The 16134-nt window shown below is 41.6% G+C and overlaps 1 protein-coding gene across 2 annotated transcripts in view; it reads right to left on the bottom strand.

Moving 5' to 3' along the window:
* SPI1 (Spi-1 proto-oncogene) overlaps positions 1-16134 on the bottom strand; it is a 71898-nt gene that overhangs the window by 19663 nt on the left and 36101 nt on the right. For both annotated transcript variants that reach the window (XM_089675794.1, XM_089675795.1), the window contains exon 2: positions 654-744. In XM_089675794.1, the coding sequence (XP_089531920.1) occupies positions 654-744 (91 nt within the window). The remainder of the gene's footprint in view (positions 1-653; positions 745-16134) is intronic.

The following is a 16134-nucleotide window of genomic DNA, read 5'->3' on the forward strand; positions in this document are numbered from 1 at the left end:
GATATGTGTCTTTTGTTTAAAAGTACATTTTCCCTTTAACTAATAAACCTTATGTTTAAATGGTACTGGACCCAAAAAGTTAACCTTTGACCAGGGGCGGACTGACAACTCATGGGGCCCCCGGGCAATAGGAGATCATGGGGCCGTTGTCTCCTCACCCACACTCAAAAAAGCCTATGAAAGGAACTAGGGGCATCTCATGGGGCCCCCTACTGACCCTGGGCCCTCGGGCAGTGCCCGAGTGCACAAATGGTCAGTCCGCCCCTGCCTTTGACTTCATTTCCTTAAAGGTAATACTTTTCCTCAGTGGATTCAATGGTATTAACCTCAGTCAAAATGTACACTTTTCTGGTGGTAATACCGTGTTTTTCACAGCAATAAATACTATCAAAAAGAAACTTGTGGCAGAAATTCCACCTTGTAGAAAACCCGCACAAGTAAGACTTTGTCATCAATTTACAATGTACCAATTTATCAGCATGAAAACACCTGAAGTGAATTAAAATAATCTGCATGAAAGTTAAAGCACATTTTATTAAGTAGACAGAGAGGTCTACGAACACACTTTTCTATTAGGCATTATATGGTGATATGAGAGGTTCACTTGTCCCATTCCATCTCAGTAATAAAGTGTGGAAGTATCTAATAGTTACCGTGGCTCTCATTGTCACTGAGATAGGGGTAGTATTCATGGTGGGGGCGAAAAGTCTCCGGATCATAGGTGACTAACTCTTCTGGGTGCGCCTGCAAGAAAGAAGACATATAACTCAATACAGAATTTTCATTACGAAAAAACATCTGCTCTCAATGTAATACGTTTGCATTGGTTGCATTTATTAGAATGTAACCAATCAAGTTATCCAATGCCCATGTGATCAACAGTAAATTGGTATTAGGAAGATCCCAAGCACAAACGGCTGCCACTATTGTGTGGGTGCAGTTGTAACGGATGCAATGTCGCAGTTTGCCCACAGTGCCACCTTCTGGTAAAATATGGGCCTGCTGTTGAACCATTCAGATGCACTGGGCCAGGGGTAGGCAACCTGTGGTCTCCAGCTGTTGGAGGACTACAAGTTCCATCATGCCTCTGCAAGTCATAGCTGTAACTCTCAATTTTGCAATGTCTCATGGGAAATGTAGTTCCACAACAGCTAGAGAGCCGCAGGTTGCCTACCCCTGCACTGGGCATTCCTGACTCCTCCCCCCTGCTGAGTGCCCCCATAGCAAATACTGTAGCTGAAGACTTGATTGCAAGCAGATTTACCCCCCTTCCTGACCAGGCTATTTTTTTAGATACAGTGCTGTGTTACTTTAACTGACAGTTGCATGGTCATGCAACGCTGAACATAAATTACATTTATGTCATTTATTTCTCCCACAAATAGAGCTTTCTTTTGATGGTATTTGATCACCTCTGCATTTGTTACTTTTTGCTTTATAAACAAAAAAAGACCAACAATTATAAAAAAAAATATTTATTTTTTTATTTTCTGCTATAAAACATATAAAAATACAATGTCTTCATAAATTTAGGCCAAAATGTATTCTGCTACATATTTTTGGTAAAAACAAAATTCCAATAAGTATATATTTATTAGTTTGTGCAAATGTTATAGCAGTTACAAACTATGGGACATATACTGGATTTGTTTAAATGTATTTTTTTTTTAATATTCCTAATGGCAGTGATCAGAGAATTATAACGGGACTGCGATATTACTGTGGACATTTTTACACTAACTTACACTTTGTGGGAACCAGTGACACTAATACAGTGATCTGTGGTAAAAAGATGCACTGACACTGTACTATTGACACTGGCTGGGAAGGGGTTAAATCTAGGGTGATCAAAGGGTTAACTGTGTGCCTAGCTATGTGCTTGGTGTGCACTCCTAGGTGGTGCTTTTACTAGGGGAAGTGAAGTATCATGTTCCCAGCTTTGCAGGGACACACTATCCTTCACTCCCCTCCTGTCAGACCAGAGCTCTGCCTTGTTTACATAGGCAAAGCTCTGATTTGTGTCCTACCCGACGATTGGCGTGTGCCGGCAGACATACGTTCACCAGCACTCGCAAGATCGGCTTCTGCTGTGGGTGTTCACAGCAGAAGTGATCTGCTGGTGGCACATGCACGCCCCCTATGGAGGAAGTGCAAAATCACATATATACGTGATTTTCCACAGGAGGACCTCCCTGTAGCAGTAAAACTGCTGTAGAGTGGACCTTAAGTGGTTAGTAAGAGGAAACTTACCTGTCCAAGGATCCAGCGCTGCCCTCACCTGAGCTGGTTCTTTGCTGGTTGTCCCCGGAGCCAGCATTTTTAGTGTGGGGAAGTAGGGGCGGACTGACAACTCATGGGGCGCCCGGGCACTAGGGGATCATGGGGCCCCTGTGTCCTTGCCCAAACTCAAAAAAGCCTATGAAAAAGGTACCAGGGGCATCTCATGGGGCCCTCTACTGACCCCCCGGGCAATAGGGGATCATGGGGCCCCTGTGTCCTTGCCCAAACTCAAAAAAGCCTATAAAAAAGGTACCAGGGGCATCTCATGGGGCCCCCTACTGACCCCGGGCCCTCGGGCACTGCCCGAGTTTCCAAATGGTCAGTCCGCCCCTGGTGGGAAGCCAGCTGTGACTCCTTGCAGCGTCACAGCCGGCTTCCCATTGCAGATATGAGAGCCACGCAATGTGAATGGTCATGCAGTCTCCTGGGACCTGTGGCATGAGGTTGCAAGGCAGGTAAGGCAGCTGAAATTCAAGTGGAAGTGCCTAGGCGATCAAAGCGGAAGTGGGAGTGGGTATCTACTAAGACTAGATACCCACTCCCCCTTCCCCCCCACCAAAAATTTTTCTAAAAGTGTTAGAGGAGGGGGAATTCGGAAATAAAGTGGAACTTCCCTTTTAGGCTTAAATTTCACTTTAAGTCCTGCAAAAATGTGTCTGTTTTGTACAAAGTATGCAAATGTTAGACCTTCCCGTCCCTGTGACATGGTATTACCGGAACAGGAAGTGATAGAAAGTCTCTCCAGAGCAGGCAGACACAGTACCAAAAATCTTTTTCTTTTTTTTTTTCTTTTTTTTTAAGTAAGAACCCCTCTCATGGTTGCCAATCCATTCATGTGCTGCCAAAAAGCATGCGGAGAAAGGAGAGTGACAGAGAGGAGCTCATTACTGTGCTTCTTCTCCTTTCACTGTCCAGTCATAAGCTGTGGGCAGGGCCAGGACAATTTTTTTATTGTTATGTTTGCTCGGAGTTCTGCTTTAAAGTTTACCTTATAATTAAAGCAAATGGACTAGTCACCTTGTTAACCGCTTCCCGACCGTCCTATAGCAGAAATACTGCTACAGGGCAGCACGTGTGCGCAAAATCAGGTGTATATACGTGATTAAGCATTTTCAGGTAGGGGGCGCACGCGGCTGTCAATCCGGTGATTACCCACTGGCACTTGGTAATTACTGAGCAGCTCCAATGGGGGGAGACTGTTTTGTTTACTAACAGTTCTCATCCCTGTCAGCTCGGGCACACTGCTCTGGATGGCTGTGCACAACACAGCCATCCAGAGCAGTGTGCTTACAGTGAAGCACCAACACACAGCCCTCTAGTAAAACACTCCCTGCACACAGTTAACCCTTTTATCGCCCCTCATGTTAACCCCCTCCTGCCCAGTGCCATTAGTACAGTGTCAGTGCTTTTATTTAGCACTTATCACTGTATTGGTGTCACTGTGGATGTCAGTGACATCAAATCAGTTCCCCCCCAGCGTCAGAATGCCCGCCGCAGTCCCGCTTTAAGTCGCTGATCACTGCCATTACTAGTAGAAAAAAAAAATTCCAGTATCTATACCACCATTTATAATTGCTATAACTTTCACTTAAACCAATGAATTTACACATATTGGGATTTTTTCCAGCAAAGACATGTAGCAGAATACATTTTGGCCTAAATTTATGACGCAATTTGTTTTTTTAATTTTTTTTACTGGACATCTTTAATAACAAAAAGTAAAAAGTATTGTTTTTGTTTCAAAATTGTTATGTTTTTGCTTATAGTGCAAAAAATAAAAAACGCAATGGCAATCAAATACCATAGTTACATAGTTAGTCTGACTGAAAAAAGACAAAAGTCCATCCAGTTCAACCATTAAAAAAAAAAAAGCTATAATCCTATACCCACAGTTGATCCAGAGGAAGGCAAAAAAACCCAGCAAAGCATGACCCAATTTGCTCCTGCAGGGGAAAAAAATCCTTTTCCTCCAGACGTAAAGAGTACCCCCTTGTCCTCTGTGATGACCTCAGGGTGAATAGCTCTACACCGAGTTCACTATATGAACCAACGGTAATCGGCATTCCTCAGAGGGGACATGTACACTAATCATCAGGACATTTGCGATCAGTGTGCCCTGATGATCAGTGTAGCCCCAGCAGTGCCACCTGTCAGTGTCCATCAATGCCAGCTGTCAGTGCTCATCATTGCCACCTGCCAGTGCCCATCAGTGCCATGTTGATCATATCCTCCCTTATGTATTATACATGGTGAACATATCCCCCTTATGTATTATACATGGATATCATATCCCCCCTTATGTATTATACATGGAGATCATATCCCCCCTTATGTATTATACATGGAGATCATATCCCCCCTTATGTATTATACATGGAGATCATATCCCCCCTTATGTATTATACATGGAGATCATATCCCCCCTTATGTATTATACATGGAGATCATATCCCCCCTTATGTATTATACATGGAGATCATATCCCCCCTTATGTATTATACATGGAGATCATATCCCCCCTTATGTATTATACATGGAGATCATATCCCCCCTTATGTATTATACATGGAGATCATATCCCCTCTTATGTATTATACATGGAGATCATATCCCCCCTTATGTATTATACATGGTGATCATATCCCCCCTTATGTATTATACATGGAGATCATATCCCCCCTTATGTATTATACATGGTGATCATATCCCCCCTTATGTATTATTCATGGAGATCATATCCCCCCTTATGTATTTATACATGGAGGTCATATCCCCCCTTAGTCTCCTCTTCTCAAGAGAGAATAAATTCAGTTCCTCTAATCTTTCCTCATAGCTGATCTCCTCCATGCCTCTTATCAGTTTGGTTGCCCTTCTCTGTACTTTCTCCAGTTCCCCAATGTTCTTTTTGTGAATTGGTGCCCAAAACTGAACTGCATATTCCAGATGAGGTCTTACTAATGATTTGTACCGGGGTAATATGATATCACTCTCTCTGGAGTCTATACCTCTTCTAATACAAGAGAGGATTTTGCTCACTTTAGAAACCTCAGCTTGGCATTGCATGCCATTATTAAGCTTGTGATCTACCAGAACCCCCAGATCCTTCTCCACCATTGATTCCCCCAGTTGTACCCCTGAATACCACCGAAAGAAAGCTCAATTCATGGAAAAACAAAGGATGTAAATTTAATCTGGGTGCAGCGTTGCATGACCGCGCAATTGTCAGTTAAAGTAACGCAGCGCCATAACGCAAAAAAATGGCCTGGTCAGGAAGGGGGGAATCCTCAGGAGGGCAAGTAGTTAAATAGGTGATTTGTCAATAAGAGACTTGTAAATAGGGAACATTTTTAGAGTCTATGTGCTCCATCCTCATATACAGTATGCATGATGCTCTATGAGGAAGGGCATTTCCTGTGGTCAGAAGAATATTCAGTTGCCTGTCGAAGTCTTTGCTTGCCCAACATTTTGCTCGTACTTCCTCACACTATTTTTTCACACAATCTGTCATTTCTAGTGTCACTGAGGAACACTTGCATGACAGAAGTATGACAGACACCTACAGGATCTATTTCTGCAATGACTCCACACCTCTGTAACCGAATCATCTGATGTTGATGTAGCTGTGCGATTTGGAACAAACACTGCCAGAGCTAATGAGATTTTGTTATCACTTCATCACTCTACTGCAAAATGTTCTTAGTTACCATTAAAGTGTATGTAAATCTCACAATGAACCTCTCCTATTTGCTCCCTTAAATATACTAAGCGCATTTAGTTATATCTGTTCAAAAAGTGCTAACAAATAACTTTTGATCCTGCCAGAAATCCAAAGAAATCGTCATTCTCAAGGCCTCATTCACACTGGGCATTTTAAAAACGCCTGTACTAGTAGCTGTATAAAGTTGCGTTAAAAAAACACACATTTTTTGGCAGTTTTTAAAGTTTTAGCATTTAGCCGTGTTTTTCAATGTTAGCACTTTTTTGCAGTTTTTTACACACACAAAAATATTTTTGGCTCAAAAAAAGTTCACAAACGCTAGTTTGAAGTCTTTTACCGAATTTACCAACGTTAGTCCTCATGCACACGGGACGGTTTGATAATGCTGGTAACGTTAGCTCTGTAAAGTCACGTTAAAAACATGAGTTTTTCAGCTTTTTTTAGCGTTTTTGCATTAGGGTTTAGCTGCATTTTGCCGCGTTTTCCCACATTTGCGATTTTTAGCTTTTTTTTTGGGTCAAAAAAGGTCCTAAAATGCCAGTTTGCAGTATTTTGCCATGTTTTTCAGAATTAGAGCGTTTTTACAGCTAATAAAAATCCTCTAGAAATCCACTAATCCTGGGTTATTTTTCCAGCCAAAAAACATTGATTGCAGTCTGTGTGTGCGCGGACACATAGGATAACATGCTGGGGGGTTTACTGGATGTAGAAAAGAACGCCAGAAGCCAAAAACAGCTGCTGTAAACGTGCCCCATTGTCATGAGGCCTAAGGCCACATGTACACATGAACTCACCTAGCAGAAAAATGCTAAACGCGACAAAAATGTGTGTAACTGAGGTACCGCGTTTAGTGCTTGGACATTTATTCATTTGATCGGCCAGAGTATTTTCCATTGATATGGATAAATGGATATGGACAGTCGACCACCCCCTCCTCCTTAATAAACTACACTCCCTCGGCATCAGAGACTCCGCTCTCTCCTGGCTCTCCTCCTATCTATCCCAATGCTCCTTCAGCGTTACCTATAATGCCACCGCCTCCCGCTCTCTCCCCCTCTCTGTTGGGGTCCCTCAAGGCTCTGTCCTCGGGCCCCTTCTCTTCTCCATCTACACCTCCTCCCTCGGCAAACTGATACACTCCCACGGCTTCAACTATCACCTCTACGCCGATGACACACAAATTTACCTCTCCACCCCGCACCTCACCCCCTCAGTCTCTGCCCGCATCGCCCACCTACTGAACGACATATCAGACTTGATGTCGCTCCATTTCCTCAAATTGAACCTTTCCAAAACTGAGCTCCTAATTTTCCCCCCAGCCCGTGCCCCCCACCCTCTCCATCACGACCAACAACGCCACCATCAGTCCCACCCCACAAGCCAAAGTCCTAGGTGTCACTCTTGACTCAAACCTGTCCTTCCAACCCCATGTCCAATCGCTGGCAAACTCATGCAGGCTCCACCTCCGCAACATCTCCAAAATACGTTAGTTCCTAACCCCAGCCACTACTAAACTACTCGTTCACTCCCTTATTATCTCACGACTCAACTACTGCAACTCCCTTCTCACCGGCCTACCCCAACACAGCCTATCCCTGCTTCAGTCTATCCTGAACTCAGCGGCCAGACTCATCCACCTTACTAACCGCTCCGCATCTGCCACCCCCCTCTGTCATTCCCTCCACTGGGCTCCACCCCCCTCTGTCATTCCCTCCACTGGCTTCCGATTGCCCAACGCATTAAATTCAAACTACTAACACTGACATACAAAGCCATTCATAACGCTGCCCCAAACTACCTCACTGACCTGATATTCAAATACCACCCAACCCATAATCTTCACTCCTTACAGGACCTCCTACTTTCTAGCTGCCTGGTCTCCACCTCCCACGCCCGACTGCAGGACTTCTCCAGGACTTCCCCCATCCTCTGGAACTCTCTACCCCAATCCATCAGACTGTTACCTTCCCTCCTCACCTTTAGGCGCACTCTGAAAACCCATCTCTTCAGGGAAGCCTACCCCACCCTCACCTAACTGCCGATCTCCTCCACTCCTCCTACTACTCCATCCCGCACAGCCACTTCCTCCTGTACCACTATCCCCTCCCTCCTAGATTGTAAGCTTGAAAGAGCAGGTCCCTCGAACCCCTCGTGTATTGTTCTGTTACTGTATTGTCTCATCTACTGTCCCCCACTATAATGTACAGCGCTGAGCAAACCTTTTGGCGCTATATAAATAATGTATAATAATAATAAATTCCCAAACGCTAAACGCGTCTAGCACCATTTACACGCATTACACGCCTTTATGTCGTGTTTAGTGTTTTTTGGCCAAAACGTTTCTCTCCTGCGATTACCTTGCATTTAGAAGAGGAACATTTAACGTCCCCTAAACTCTGCAGCTCCTAAACTCTGATAAAAGCTTGTGTGTGCAGAATTAAAAATAGCCCATATTGATTGAGAGACAGGGGTTCCACTTTAAAGATCAATAGATATGTCCATGAATATGTTTCTTCCTCCTGGTTCTGAGTATGAGCCAATCAATCAATCCGTCAATCAATCATTAATTAAAAAACCTATAAAGCATGTGTTAATTGTCAAAACAATTGCTGTTTTCATCTATGCAACTTTTACTTTTAGTTGGTGTTGGTTGGCATTGCTGATCACAAATAACGATTGGTATAGTTTAGTGAATTGGGCCTACCCACATGGAAGAAAAATATATTTGAAATACTACAATTTTGGCCATATTCAATATATTTCAATAAATATATATATATATATATATATATATATATATATGTGTGTGTGTATATATGAACTACATGTTGAAATGTGTTTTTTATGTATTACAAAACATATGAAAAATATTTTAAAAAATATATTTTTTGAAAATATATTCTTCAGATTTTTTAACATATAAAAAATTAATTTTAACATATCAGAATACATAAAAAGGGGGGGGGGGTGCAGCGCTAACTAAATAAATACACATTTATATAAACCAATGTACTGTTAAAGTGCAAAAAGGTGACTATAAATAATGAGTATAGTCCATAACGTGGTCAAAACCCAAGAGAGTCTTCAAAGAACTCCAATGCCTGGATTCGTGGATGAGGTGATAAAGGTATAAAGATTGCGCACTCACCAGATACGCAATCCAAATGCGCATTCAAAACAGATAATCCTAGGGTCCTCATACGGATCTGGTCAGATCTGGTCACAAAAGCCCCTCGCCACTTGATAGTGTTGCCACACATAGAAGAAAAAAGGCCGCTCTGCACTGCAGTGTATTGTGTGGCCCTGGTATAGAAGCTGCTCGCCGTCTCCGAGCCGCTAGTCCTGGTGAAATTTAGTTTTTTTTTGTTTTTTTTTTCACCCTTTGATCGCCCCTCATGTTAACCGCTTCCTGCCCAGTGTCATTAGTACAGTGTCAGTGCTTTTTATTAGCACTGATCACTGTATTGGTGTCACTGGGGATATCAGTAACACCAAGTTAGTTCCCCCCAGTGTCAGAATGCCCACCGCAGTCGAGCATTCCCGCTATAAGTTGCTGATCACCGCCATTACTTGTAAAAAAAAACCCACAAAAAATCTCAGTATATATACCACCATTTGTAAACACTACAACTTTCTCGTAAACCAATTAATGTACACGTATGGGGATTTTTTTTTTAGCAAAGACATGTAGCAGAATACATTTTGGCCTAAATTTATGACGAAATTTGATTTTTAAATTTTTTTTTATTGGATATGTTTTATAGCAAAAAGTTAAAAAAATTGTGTTTTTTTTTTTTTTTGCAAAATTGTCAATCTTTTTTTGTTTATAGCGCAAAAAGTAAAATGAAAAAGCAGAGGTGATTAAATACCACTGAAAAAAAGCTCTATTTATTTAAAAATTGTCAGTCTTTTTTTTTCTATAGCGCAAAATATAAAAAACGCACAGGCAATCAAATACCACCGAAAGAAAGCTCAATTTGTGGGAAAAAAAGAATGTAAATATAATTTGGGTGCAGCATTGCATGACCGCGCAATTGTCAGTTAAAGTAACACAGCGCCGTAACGCAAAAAATGGCCTGGTCACGAAGGGGGGTAAATCCTCCGGAGGGCAAGTAGTTAAACGATAATCATTCGTGCTGTTATTGTACACGAACATTTTTCATGCTTGTTCCTTCAGATATTGTTGCAATAACTGTTGTGACTGGCTGTTGAAAGCTGTGTACTAACAATCAGATTATCGTACGATCCCTACGAAAGCGATTTTTGTCATCCGATATTCTGATCGTGTTGTTTGTGGCATTGGACATGTGCGATAGGCATAGGGCTGCCTCCTGGCAGTATTTTTTTGGCACAACTAACAATAAATCGGACTTGCTTCCGATTTTAATGTATATAAAATTAGACTTTTCTTAGCTTTTGGTAGAGTAGGGAATAAATAAAAGCTCTGTCAACACATTTATTTTTTATACTGTGCGTAGCTGGGGAGATTTCCCTTCACTTCCTGTCCAGGAGACACAAAAAGAAGCTCTCGTAGGGCTCATTCACAGCACACAGCATACGTTATTGTACATATAATGCATGTGAACGTGTGCTGCTGTGCATTGCAATTTGTTGTTAAAATGCATTTCAGTACTTTTTTTAGTCTTTAAGTCGATGTGATTCTATGCACTGCAGTGCTTTTCAATGCGTTGAGGCACGTTGTAAGGCGCTTTCTGCAAAAAAAATGCAGCATGTTTACGTTTTTCCTTGGCACACGCAGTAACGCAATGCTTTGGTGTGAACTAGGCACTTTGAGAGCAGCAATTTGAATACAATATTTCAGCCAATAATGGGAAAAAAAATTATAATATTAATGGAAATTAGAAGCTGAATTTACAGAAATTTGCATGGTGTAATTTTTCTGAATTCCATTTTTTATTTGACTTTCATTATTTTTCACTTGCATGTTTTAGGTATTGTATGGAATGTGAAATGCTACATTTGGTGACGATCTGTATATCAGGTTATTGGAATTTTTTAACAATCCCAAGATTTAAAGGGTAATCACAGAGCCTATCCACCCTAACTGCCTCACACATCAGATCCCTGCAGGTTAAACACTGAATAACTTCTCAGGCATTCACCTTATATACCAGGGGTCTCCAAACTGTGGCCCTTTGGGCACGTTACCTTCCACTGATCCAAAGCAATATTCCTTCCGTTGACATCAACGATGGGGTGCTGTTCCTCCCACTGACACCAATGAAGGGACGCTATTCCTCCCACTGACACCAATGATGATGCACTATTCCCACTGACACCAACTATGGGCACTATTCCTCCAACTGACACCAACGATGGGGCACTATTCATTCCATTGACACCAACAATGGGACACTACTCCTCCCACTGACACCAACGATGGGGCACTATTCATTCCATTGACACCAACAATGGGGCACTACTCCTCCCACTGACACCAACGATGGGGCACTATTCATTCCATTGACACCAACAATGGGGCACTATTCCTCCCACTGACACCAACGATGGGGCACTATTACACCCACTGTCACCAACAATGGGGCGCTATTACTCCCACTGACACGAACGATTGGGCACTATTCCTCCCACTGACACCAATGATGGGGCACTGTTCCTCCAACTGACCCCAACGACGGGGCACTGTTCCTCCCACTGATACCAGCAATGGGGCACTGTTCTTCCTACTGATACCAGAAATGGGGAACTAATTATCCCACTGACACCAACGATGGGGCACTATTCCTCCCACTGACACCAACGGTGGGGCATTATTCCACCCACTGACACCAACAATGGGGCGCTATCACTCCCACTGACATGAACGATAGGGTGCTATTCCTTCCACTGACAACAATGATGGGGCACTGTTCCTCCCACTGACCCCAACGATGGGGCACTGTTCCTCCCACTGACCCCAATGACAGGGCACTGTTCCTCCCACTGACACCAGCGACGGGGCATTGTTCCTCACACTGATACCAGCGATGGGGCACTGTTCTTCCCACTGATACCAGAAATGGGGAACTAATTATCCCACTGACACCAACAATGGGGCACTATTCCTCCCACTGACACCAACGGTGGGGCATGTTCCTCCCACTGACCACCAAACCTAGGGCACTGTTTACTCCCACTGATGCCAGGACATTTTCTACTCCCACTGGCCACAATCCAGCCCCCCTAAAGTTTGAAGGGCAGTAAACTAGCCCTCTGTTTCAAAAGTTTGGAGATCCCTGTTATATACCATGTGGGGAGGCACAAATCTCTACATAGAAGATGGCCACCACAATGTGAAGACCAGGCACCACCTCAGGAGTCCCTGGCACTGTCAGCCAGGATGTGTTATCAACCAGGAAGGTATCCCCCAACACCTGCCAGTCATGTATATCTGTAAAGCGGACCTGTCACCCTTTTACATTTTTACAAAAAGCGCAACAAAAAAAAAAATGTGTCTTTTTTTACATTATAGTGTATGCATAGGCAAAACTAGTTTTTAACAGGGAGCTAGATTAGACACATGTGCAAAATGAAAAAAAATTGTTTCGTTTCAATTCGTTATTTGAATAATTTAGTTTCACTTGATTTGTTAAATTTGTTTAATTCATTTTCGAGATTCATTTTGTTTCGTTAATTTGAATAAATTCAAAATTTCGAACAGATTCGAAAATAATTGTAATGTTACAATCCATAATCCACAATCCAAATATGTTTTTGATGGTATATGGGCTATATGAAGAGTTGAGCAACCATATTGGAAATGTCTATTTTTTTCAGCAAAATATTCATAGTGCCTTTGTTGATCACTATTCCGGTCACCATAGCATAGCTCACAATTTTTATTGTTTTGTAAAGTATTCTATTCTTTTTTTTTTATTATATATTATTTTATATTCTAATGTATTTTATTTGAATTTCAATGTATTCTATTCAAAAAACAGTTATATTATTTCTATTTTATTCTATTCTATTGTTTTTCTATTTTATTCTAGTTGTTGATTTTATATTCTAGTCTATAATCTATTCTAGTCTAATCTATTCTATTCCTTTATGTTTTATTCTATTTTGTTCTGTTTTCCTGTATTCTTTTCTTTTCTATGCGATTCTTTTCTTTTGTATTCTGTTCTATTATTTTATTTTCTATTCTGTTCTTTTTTCCTCTATTCTTTTCTATTCTATTATTTTATATTTTATACTAATGTATTCTATTCAAATTCATTCTATTTGAAATTTGAATTTATTCTTTTCGAAATTTGAGATTCGGAGGACAGTTACAGTATATTCTATTTCCTTTTATTCTATTCTATTTTAATATTTTCTATTCTATTCTTTGCTTTTATATTCTAATCTTTTCTATTCTAATTGATTGTATTGTTTTCTATTCTATTTTATTCTGGTTTACGCTATTCTGTTCTATTTGTTTTTATCCCTTTATTTTCTATTCTATTTTATTATATTCTTTTCAAATTTGAATTCATTTTCGAATTCTAATTTGTTTTTGAATTCGTTATAGAATTTGCTTTCTAATTCAAGATTCATTTAAATTTGTTACTATTGTAATTCGGAATTCAGGTACATCCATCCGAAACACTTATATACTAGATTGTATACTTATATACTAGATTGTATTATTGAATCTTGAGACTAGTATAAGAGAAGAATTATTTTTTGGTAGCTCTCCAGGGAATAACGGACATAGGTTGGCACATACAGTGTCTCAGTTAGAAAGTAGAGTGGCAAGAATGTTTAATAGAGTCCAGAAGTTGTTTTTATTAAATGTTACATTCATAGCTAACACTTCTTATGGGTTTAAAAGGGTCCCCCTTCATTGGGGCTACTAAAACCAAAAAATCATTAAATATAAGGCCTTGATTATATGTCACAATAGTAGAAGAAATAAATTAATATACTGAGTAGAAGATATAGAAGATTAATTTATTAACTCATACAAACTAAGCTGTTTTGTAATTAAAAAGGGTACACAACTACATTTGCTAAACCCCCCAACCTCTGAAATACAGTGGCTTTGACTCCATGTGACGTTTGATTAAAATAGCTGTATCCACCCCGCCTTAAGCAGTAGTGTCTATTTAAATGTAGTATTTGTTAGGTTGTAGTCAGCCTTACTGGATTGATAGGACAGATTTCTTGGGTCTTTCCTATAGGCTCTAGTTATCGCTTGCTTTTGGCTGCTGCTTGGGAATGTCATTGGCATTAAAACAGAAGGCTGCACTAATGTGAATAGTTTTCTATCACCCACCCAATCACAAGAAAGTTTATTAGTCAGTGGTGCAGCCTGGGAGGGGGTATAAATAACAATAGCCTTGGGACCTTATGAAGTCTGTTTTCTTCCAGGCTTCCTGCCTGGGGGAGTGATGTAGGTGTCTGTCCAATCCTCTCAGACCTACTGCCTGAGGGAGACATTGTGCCTTACAGAGGCCTACGTTCAAGGCCTAGTATGCTGAAAAAAAGTGGATCAAAGCACCATGGAGGAGCTCAAGCCAGATTGGGGTACCTGGGAAGCCAGATAAAGCTTGGTCCTTGATTAAAGTGTGATGGCCTCTCCTAAAAGAGCTGAACCAAAAAAGTGTCTTGCAGTCAGGAGCTGTTTTCATGGAATTCTAGGCTGGCTTGAAGGCTCTCTATCTATGAAGGCTGCAAGTACTTTATGCCCCTCTTATACCTGGAGTATGCCTAATCCATGGGTGTCCTGTACCCTTACCCTCTCTCCCAGAAGGATCCATTTCTTCTATCAAAAAAATGACTGTTGCCCATCTGTCCACATTGTCCCACTGTTGCTCAGGACTAGACCCTGAGGTGAAATACCAGAACACCTTGACTCTGAGGTACCTCACATGCTTTAGGGGTCAGGGGGTTGCTATATAGCCCATGAATGTTATTGAATGCGTTAGGTGCTTTCCTCTTTGAACACCATGATTTTTTTACTATCAGTGACCCCTGTGGGTTAATTCCTCTTTATGTGTCCTAGCGTCCATTGTCATCGAAACAAAAAGTAATAAATACAAATTTTTGAGTTGTCAGCAGAACAGGAATAGAGGAGAACTCTTCCAAAACACTTGTTTCAAGGGAATTACTTTCATTTTAGAGAGATTTTATCTTACTTCGTGTGTCTCAAGGATAACCGTTTTGTAAGAACATTTTGGCTATACATAAATCATTTTCATAGACATATCGAAAAATTACGGGAACAAGCATGTCTGTGGATATGGGGGTACTACAGGGCCCAGGTCAGCAGGGGGGCTCAGGCAACTGGGTGAATTGGATGTGGGCAGGGAGGGTGAACGGCAAGGTGGGGGGGCAATTACTGGAACCGATCCCCTGTATGGCTCTCTCTGCAGCAGCTACTGAAAGCCAGTGGGAGGGAGAGGAGAAGAAGCCAGCTTTCAGCTGCTGCAGTGGAAGCCATACAGGGGATCGGTTCCAGTAATTGCCCCCCTGGTGCACCTATCACCCTCCCTGTGCATCATATGTTTCCCCCTGTTGCCCAAGCCCCTCTGTGTGCCCCCACCCCCACAGTGCTGCCAGCTTCCCTCCTCTCCTTCACACCAGCATCTGCGAGCACACAATAGGATCCCTCAGGATGAGGAGTAGGGGACTCTCACGCTAAATATGTCACATTTACCAGCCCCTTCCTTTCCTGAATGCACACAATGAGTAATCAGTACTGATCACTCTCTGTGTTCATTCATAACTGAAGCATAGTAAACTGTCACTTTTTTTCCCGAGGGGGGCGGTTAGTTGGGTTTATGGGGCCCCGTGGTTTCTAACAGCAGCCCTGGGAACAAATTATTATAGTTTTAGTTTGGCAACTAGAAAAAAAAATTATTTTTTTTTGTGAGTCAGATTTGAACAGTGAGATTTCAAGGGACATGCTAGGAAAGTCCAGGCTCCCTCACCAGGGATGTTTATCAGGTGCTGTATGTATTTACTGTACTCTGTCAGATAAAATTGGCTGAACTGTAAATAAATTGAAAGAAATGATTATGTGGTCAGACTGGCAGCCCTCTGTGCTGCCAAACCCCATAGCAGCCACAAGCTACCACTACCAAGGATGTAGCTACGCCTTTGTTATCAACCAAATACATGATTGTCAG

This window comes from Staurois parvus, unplaced genomic scaffold (assembly GCF_062004578.1).
Source record: "Staurois parvus isolate SC_StPar_1 unplaced genomic scaffold, SC_StPar_1.0 ptg000159l, whole genome shotgun sequence".
NCBI classification, from domain to species: domain Eukaryota; kingdom Metazoa; phylum Chordata; class Amphibia; order Anura; family Ranidae; genus Staurois; species Staurois parvus.